Source organism: Grus americana, chromosome 11 (genome assembly GCF_028858705.1).
Source record: "Grus americana isolate bGruAme1 chromosome 11, bGruAme1.mat, whole genome shotgun sequence".
In the NCBI taxonomy this organism is placed as follows: Eukaryota; Metazoa; Chordata; class Aves; order Gruiformes; family Gruidae; genus Grus; species Grus americana.
This window is the reverse complement of record NC_072862.1, coordinates 17,061,857-17,070,143: the sequence shown is the minus strand read 5'-3', so window position 1 is coordinate 17,070,143 and position 8,287 is coordinate 17,061,857. Positions and strand designations below refer to the sequence as shown.

Here is an 8,287-nt window from a genome sequence, read left to right as displayed (position 1 = left end):
GGAACCCGCCGCCCGCACCGCCCCGGGGAGGAGCCGCCGCGCCGGGGTCGCACTGCGGCGCCGCCTGGCGGAGCTCGGCGGTGCCGCGCGTGCCCGAGCCGGGCCCCGCCATGTCCGCCGAGTGGCTGCGGCGCTTGAGGCGAGGCGGCCCCGCGGAGCGGCCCGGCGGCGCTCAGGGACCTGGGCCGGGCCCGCCGCCCCCCGCCCTCTGCTACCGCCGGCCTAAGTTCCTGCGTGGCGGCGGCGGCGGCGAGGAGAGCCCGCAGAGCGGGCGGACCGTGCGGGGCACCGGGCCCGAGCGGCCCCTGCCATGGGGCGCGGGCTACGCCGAGTGAGTGCGGGTCGGCAGCGGGGCCGCCCCGGGAAGGGAGCTCAGGGAGAGCCCCGGGGGTGGGGGGTGCGGGGTTAGAGGGGCTCTCAGGGTGCTTGTAGGGTTTTTGGGGGACGTAGTGCGGGATTGAGAGGGACGCCCAGTGTCTGCGTGGGGCTAGGGGGTGTGTAGGGGGTGTGAGGGGGTTTAGGGGACTCCTGGGTTGGTTCCCAGGGAGGTGGTCGCACCCCACTTCTTCCCCCCACGCAGCTCCCTTCGGCTGCAGCCCTGGCCCAGGCACGGAGCTTCAGGCTTCCCCTGGAGAGGGACGGTTCGCAGGCAGAAATCGCCCCCCGCCGCCCGCCTCTGCCTGCAGGGAGGGGAGCAGCTGCCCCCTCGGGACACAGCAGCAGTGCGAGGTCTGATGTGTTGGCACGTCTTCCTCGGCCCTTCTCCCTCCCCAGCGGTGGCTTGGCAGCGGCGTGGGACACACCTGCCCGCCTCCCTGCCAGCATTTAGCTGCCTGCACCCTGCCAGCCACAGAGCAGGTCACCATCGCTTGTGACAAGTGGCAGGAGCAGCTCTGAGACCAGAATCGGGTCAGCTCATCCCCTAACGCAACGATGTTTACACTGTAATTTTACTGCTGGGATGTCAACGTCCCCTGCTCCCTGGTTGCAGGGAGCTGGTCAGGCAGGGCTCTTCCACGGGGCTGCTGCGTTGGGCAGAAAACCCTCCCGTGCAGGGGAAAGGGACGGGGGACTAGGAAGGATGTTTGGGGCAGGTGGTTGATTTTGGGGGCTAGTGACGCTGGCTGTCCATTCCTGGCAAAGCGCCTTAAAAACAAAGAGCGGGGAGACCAGAATTTCGGAAACCTCTGAGCAAGCTCCCATCCAGGGACAAACATTAGTAAGGCTGGAAGGAAAAGCAATGATGGTGGTTTTGCAATTCACTGTGTTGCCAAGGAAATAGCATGGCGTGGGCTGCGGACAAGGGCTGCCCGAGGCCAGGGTGCTCCAAAACCACTTGTCCCTGTGTCCCTGGCCAAGCTTTTCCCTGCTGCACACAAAGGACTTGTTATTTAGGTCCCCAGCAAAGCGATCCTCGAGTTTGAAAAGGGAGCAGGGAGCGTGGGGCTGGAAGGATGAGACAAGGTGCAGCCGTTCTCTGCAGCTGCAGAGCACCCAGCACAGCTGGCTGGGAGCAGGTGAGGTGCAGGATGTCCACATGCCTTACTCAGAGCGTTTGTACCCCCAGGGTTATCAACGCTGAGAAGTCAGAGTTCAACGAGGACCAGGCGGCCTGCTGTCAGATCTCCATCCGGAGGAGAGAGCCAGGCCTGGAGGAGGATGAGGAATGGCTGATCCTGTGCCACCCGCAGGTATAGCCCCCAGGCAGGCTGTGCTCACCTGCTGCCAGCCCTGGTCCGCACCCAAGGGCCCAGGTGCAGCAAACAGGGGGTTGCCCCATCAGTCCTACATGACCACGTGCTGAAACCCTTCCTTGGATGCATTTAGGGGACCCGTGTACCTATGGCTGGCCAGCAAACGCCCAGCTCTGCCCGTACGTGCCATTTCTATTTCTTTGGCTCACGCCTTGCAGCATCTGAGGTTGTCCAAGCCCTTTACTCGGTGCCCTCACCTTTCCTTTACTGACCTCACTCTGCTTTCAAGGGCCAGTGTGTGTTGTCGTTACTTGGGGGCAGCACCACGAACCAGGCACATGGGACACTCTCATCTGGGAGCGGCTCTGCCTCGCCTCTTGTAAAATGGCCCCATCTCCCCTAAACCACAGAGGAATAGCGTGTGAGGGCGGGTGACCACGAATCCACCCGCTCAGAGCTCAGATGGTGGGTCTGGCAGAGCAGCACATGGGCATCACATGAGTTTGAGCTGCGCAGGAGATTAACTGGTGGCAGGGAAGGGTAGCTGGGATGGAAAAGCCAGGCAAAACATGTACAGCGATGCCCTGGCTGTGAGCCTGCCATCTGTACGACCTCTCCAGCCCCTGTCTTCCCCCTCTTTGCTGTCTTGTCCCCCTTCCTCACTGCAGTTTCTCACTGGTTACTACTGGGCACTGTTTGACGGCCACGGTGGCCCTGAAGCTGCCATCATTGCCTCCAACTATTTGCACTACTGCATCAAGCAGAAGCTGGAGGAGGTTGTGGGAGGCATCACAGAGGCCCGTCCCTCCATGCATCTCAGCGGACGCTGCGTTTGCGACAGCGACCCGCAGTTCGTGGAGGAGAAGCACATCTGCGCAGAAGACCTGGTGGTGGGAGCCCTGGAGAACGCCTTCCAGGAATGCGTGAGTACCCTGTGCAGGGCACAGGTCCCGTTGCCCTAAGCAGTCGTTCTGTCCCTCCTCGCTGCCTGCGGTGGGCAAGGTCTGCAGTTGCACATCTCATTGAGCAGGCAGGAGCATTCGGCCAAACCTTAAGCGTGCTGAGATCACACTGGGTCAGCTCCCCAAGATCTGCCTCAGATCTATTGCAGATCAGCAGTGCTGACTCAGAGCAAAGCTACAGCATCTCTGCTAAGCCCTCACCCAGGGAATACGTTTCTTTAGGGCTAGACGGTGGCCATTGTCAGACTTGTACAGCAAATACAGGTTTGAGATCTCCCCATCACGCCCCAAAGCGGTCTTTAGTCCAGTAGTAACAGCTTTGCTGGCTGTACCGAAGCAACATCGTCCTTCACCTTGCTGGTTTCCCGTGGCCCATCTGTAATGAGTTTTGGCTCTGGATTTCTGCTGGCAGGCACGAGGCAGCTGCAGAAAGCAGCAGCTCAGCTCACGTCACTCTCCAGACTTGTTTAAACCAACAGGATGAAGTCATCGGCCAGGAGATGGAAGCTACCAACCAGACAGGAGGCTGCACTGCTCTGGCTGCCCTTTATTTCCAGGGAAAGCTGTATGTGGCTAATGCTGGGGACAGCAGGTGAGCCACAATAAAAGGGTGAAGGTTCTGGGGGACGAGAGCTGGGACATAAGCAGTGTTTCCAGCATCTTATTTAATCCTACAGAAGGTAAATGTGCAGCCCAGCCATTTCCCTCCTGCCTGCCGCAGGACCTGTTGGGTGGGTGGGTGGATCATCTCATGCCTCCTGGAAGGCTTTGGGGATTTCAAGGGACTAATGCTGCCCAGCCACAGGGCAGCCTTGGGACAGTAGTGCAGCCGTAAACTCAACCTGGAAGGTGTTTAAAAGTGGAAGGTGATTTCAAAGCATCCTAAAGAGCTTCCTCATCTGGCCTTGGCCCACCGTTCCTCTAGCAGTGACCTCTACTATCGTCAGACTAGGCAGGCTCAGTTCTCTGCTGCAACAGTGCAATTTCAATGGAGTTACTTTAAACACACCAGCATTTTTAAACATTCCTGGGTGCACAGCTATTCTCCGGTATTGCTCAGTTGCTGGTTACCCCTGGTCCCACACCTGGCTGACCCTGGGATTAGCCTCGGTAAGAGGAGGGCTGTACTGATAGCCATGGGGGAGGACACAGCTCAGCTCCTTGCCTCTTCCCCCTTGTAGGGCAATTCTTGTTCTGAAGGACAATGTTGTGCCCATGAGCTGCGAGTTCACACCCCAGACAGAGAGGCAGCGAATCCAGCATCTGGTGAGTGACTCCTTTTGCACATCTGACGATCCAGCTGTGAGCATCCCATTGGGTCAGAGAGGGCTTGTGGCAAGAGCACCACCAGCTTTCCTTGAAGGCCACTTCATCTGGCACTAGCCAAGGAGGGCTGGGGGCAAGATTCAACCGACAGCCTTTGGGGATGGGAGATGCTCGCATCTTCCCCAGGATGTGTTTTCCCAATTCTGTTCTCTGGCTGTTCCCACTCTGCTGCTGCGGGTGCCAGTCCCAAGGCAGGAGCAGAGCATAGTTTTGGTGCCCATCTCTGCTGAAGCAGAACCTGTCCATCCTCACACCTTCATTCCCTCCTCCAGGCTTTTCTTTTCCCCAAGCTCCTGGACGGCGAGTTCACACGCTTTGAGTTTCCACGGAGGTTGAAGGGAGATGATGTGGGCCAGAAAGTCCTGTACCGGGATTACTTCATGGAGGGCTGGTGAGTCCCTTCTGCCTGAGGATAAGGGTGTGGCACAGGGCAGCTTGACCTGCTCGTAGCAATGGGGAGGTGAAGGGAGGAGGGACATACCCCACTGGTGAGAGCAGTGGGTTTGATGGTGCAAAGCTGTGCCAGGTAAAGCGAAGGATGCCATGAGCAGCTTCCCCCTGACTGAAGGGCTGGAGCCCTGGCAGGGTGGTTAGGGAACAGTTGAGATGGTCCTTATGGGCTCCTGTAAGGTGGGGCTGGGGCAGGTATAAGCTGGAGAGGAAGGGGAGAGGGAAGAACCCCTGGGCATTCAGCAAGGGGTCGTCTTCACCGTTTCTGCTTCTGCAAGTCACCTTCCCCCCCCCCCCCCCCAGTCAGCTGCCTGTGCATGGGGGCACCACCAGCGTTGAATCAGTCAGAATGCTCTGGCTGGGTTGTACCTTCAAGTCAGACAAATCCCAAATCAACCGTGAATTCTGTATTCTAGGGGATACAAGACGGTGGAGAAAGCTGACCTCAAGTATCCTCTTGTCCATGGTCATGGGAAGCAGGTAGCTTAATGTTTTACACACTGGGAAGGCAGAGGCAAGTCTGCTGGGGGTCATCAGTGTCCCTGTCACTCACGGTCACACTCCAGGGCGTTACGACAGACTGGGGCTGCGGAGCACCCAGTGCTCTGGGGCTCTCCAGCATGGCGCAGCCCCACAGCCCCGCTCCAGCGGCTCCCTTGGCCAGCACTGTGTGACCTGGTTAGTGTAGACCGGAGCCCTCCAGAGCAGAGGGGCAGCACGCTCCCTCCTCCAGAGTTCCCTCCAGCAGCCCCAAGCCAGCCTACCCTTTCCTCATCTCCCTTGCACACAGGAGCTGATTTCGGATGAGAACTCGTTTCATCAGATCCCACTTTGGACTATCTCCTCCAGCTCTACCTACCGCCTTTCCCACAAACACTCTTCCTTGAGGAGATGCTGAGAAAAGGAGCCTGGAGAGGGGAGGCAGGGAGAAGCAGTGCTGCACACATCCACTGTCTGCCTGCTGGGGTCAAGCAGAAAGCCCCATCACCTCCCCCAGCACTACAACCCACATGCCACCCCCTTTGCGAGGAGTCAGTACAGAACCTCCTTTGCCAGGAGAAGGGACCCCTTTCCCTCCATCCCAAAACAACCCAGTTTTCTTCCTCACAACCCCAAATCAAGAGCAGGTGCCACCATGGGGTTCCCAAGGTCTGTAGCATTACCCAGCATACAGGTACTAACTCCAGAGCACACCATGGGCCACCAGAAGCTGTCCACGTGCAGGCTGTCTCCACGCTTACATCAGGCCATTGCTTCTGATCACTCCTCCATCTCTCAAGTCTCCAGGGGCTGCTCTGGGTGATGCTTGGAGAAGGGTCCTAAAGGCAGCACATAGATCAGTCAGGACAAGCCACTCGTCGGCCTTTTAAGGTGCCACGTTCTTATGTTTCAATACTGTTTTGCTTTGTTTGTGGCCAGGCTCGCTTGCTGGGGACTCTGGCTGTCTCTCGAGGTTTGGGGGATCATCAACTCAAAGTCATTGACACCAACATTGAAGTCAAACCTTTCCTCTCCTGCATTCCCAAGGTCAGTCGCGGCATGTGGGAACCACAGGGTGGAATTAAACATGCTGCTCCCCCTCTGTAGCACCCATCTTTTACAGACCTGGCAGATCTCAGTCATATCCTTTTTCCATCCGCCGTCTCTCTGCGTGCTGCCCAGAGAATCCCCAAGACCGAGGAATCTAGAAGCATTGCAGCAAGGGGGCATAAAGGATTCAAAGCACCCTGGTCCCACTTAAGTCACTCTCAGGGGAATTGTCATCTCCCTGACCCCTATGGTACATTGCAGGAATTGTCACATTTCTCCTGTGCCCTCCAGGTGAATGTATTTGACTTTGCTCTGCATGACATTAAGGAAGACGATGTCCTCATCATGGCAACTGATGGCTTTTGGGATGTTCTGTGCAACAAAGAGGTGGCCCATATGGTCAGAAGCTTCCTCACAGAAAACCGGACAGATCCTCACAGGTAACATCAGCCTTGCCATCATCGTTTTTCTTTCCAGAGAACCTGGTCAGTCCAAAAGCAGGCTGAGATCACTCTGCTTCTAGGTCAGCTCTAGCATGACCAAGCACTCTCTGCTGTGACTCTGGAAACTGCCTCCTAATCTTTCCCCATCCTAAAGAAACAATTCTAAAGCTGGTGTCTACCTATTTTGACATCGCAAAGCCCCATCTTAGTGTTTTTCTTAAGGGATAGTGCCACGTTAAACCGAACCTCGCATTTTTCCACCCACAGATTTTCAGAACTGGCCAAGTGCTTGGTATACAGAGCAAGGGGACAGAAGAGAGGCCACCAGTGGATGCTGGATGACAGCCACGAGGCATCCTACGATGACATCTCTGTATTTGTCATCCCACTATACAACAGGGATGAGGACTGACTGTTACCATGGCATGCGGGATCTCTGTGTCCCCCTACTGTGGTGCTACTTGGCATCAACCCGAGGCAGAGGGATTTCTGCCGTGCACATACACTGTCTTCCAACAAAACCATCTGCAGTGGAACCTGAAAACGCACAGCCAGCACTTAGGCAAACAATCAACAAGAACATCAGCCCCTGAAGAACACGGGAGAGGAACAGTGGGCAACAAATCATTCCCCTTACTCCTTTCTCGTTGGGCCAAGGAGAAATTGCAAAGGGGGCCACGCAAGCTGAAGGGCACTATTTCTAGGATCTTTGCAGTACAGCAAGACTCAAATCCACATTTCTAGTGACCCCCCCCTCCCTTTTTAATATTGAAGAATGAGGATCAGTTGAGATCCAACCAGTCTCAAGAGCTGGCTTTTAATCAGACTTGAACTAAGCTGTGTAAAACTGGATGTGTAAGCTATAGCGTCCCTCCTATCCCTTTGCTGCCACACAAGAGGTACTGAAAACCCAGGAGCTGCTGCCGAGACAGCATCAGGTGTGACTGCGCCTGCCTAACACGAGTGCTGGAGCAGTAGCCCAGACCTCTCAAGAAAGTTGCTATTTGTAGGCAGCACCACCTCCAAACAGACGTTGTTAGTGGATGAAGCTACACATTGGTGTACAGGAGCCTCCTGTGTAAAGATAAGTGCCTTACTTATTTAAGAGCATTTAAGGATATTAGCATGTCACACAACGTACAGTTTTCTAACAAATCTTAGTCCACAACACTTGCTAACACTTTTCTATTTGTTCAGGTCATTTCTGACAGCAAGGCTGGTTTTGTAGCAGTAGCACTGATGAGAACAAAAGCATTTACATCAGCTGATTTAGTAGAAGAGCTCCATGTAAAATAAACCCAGGTTGTTCCAAGTTGTCTGCAGTGATGAATCTCAAGCACTTACACTCATTACAACAGGAACAGCAGTGCAGAAGACCTGCCAAACCAAGTTGTGCCTTAAATTCTGAGGATCTGCTGCTTCAACCTGTTCATTAGCCAGATAAATTCAGGTCTGGACAAGCTTCCCATCTCCCCAAGTCCCCACTTGTGTTTTCATTATTCATTTCACAAGTTGCAAGATTCCCTAGTGAAGGAGCAAACCGCAGTGTGCATTTAAATTCCACAAGGATGAAAGTCCAAATAAAAATACTTTTTTTTTTTCCCCTACACGTCTTACTGCAGTTTTATTCCTGTCGGGTTTTACACAGACCTGAGATGCAGAAAAACAGCCTTAGAAAATTGCAGGGGAGTTTTTGCTTTGGATTTGTCTTTGCTGAAAACCAGTTTGTCACTGGAAGCATTCCCTTAGCAGTACTACCCCGAGGGCTAAGTGTCAGAAGATGATTTCCCGCAGTGGGAGGCCTGGACCCAGGAACAATGCTGCCTTCTCAGCTATCTGCTCATGGTTTAAGCAAGGAATAGAAGAAAAAAAACATTTCTCT

The 8,287-nt window shown here is 55.1% G+C and overlaps 1 protein-coding gene across 1 annotated transcript; it reads left to right on the top strand.

Annotated features, from left to right (window-relative positions):
• The first annotated feature begins 55 nt into the window (after positions 1 to 55).
• On the top strand, positions 56 to 8,013 carry PPM1M (protein phosphatase, Mg2+/Mn2+ dependent 1M). Its single transcript, XM_054837921.1, has 10 exons — positions 56 to 331; positions 1,568 to 1,691; positions 2,363 to 2,617; positions 3,136 to 3,248; positions 3,838 to 3,922; positions 4,255 to 4,373; positions 4,849 to 4,912; positions 5,852 to 5,959; positions 6,254 to 6,402; positions 6,673 to 8,013. The coding sequence occupies exons 1-10, from the start codon at positions 111 to 113 to the stop codon at positions 6,815 to 6,817; spliced, it is 1,383 nt and encodes a 460-aa protein (XP_054693896.1). The 5' UTR covers positions 56 to 110; the 3' UTR covers positions 6,818 to 8,013.
• The last annotated feature ends 274 nt before the right edge of the window (positions 8,014 to 8,287 follow it).

Bases quoted from the DNA above. Each gene is read 5' to 3' on its own strand.
- PPM1M (XM_054837921.1), top strand. From the start codon at position 111: ATGTCCGCCGAGTGGCTGCGGCGCTTGAGGCGAGGCGGCCCCGCGGAG. The intron at 332-1,567 runs GTGAGTGCGGGT...TTGTACCCCCAG, and splicing joins TGGGGCGCGGGCTACGCCGA to GGTTATCAACGCTGAGAAGT. The intron at 4,374-4,848 runs GTGAGTCCCTTC...TCTGTATTCTAG, and splicing joins GATTACTTCATGGAGGGCTG to GGGATACAAGACGGTGGAGA.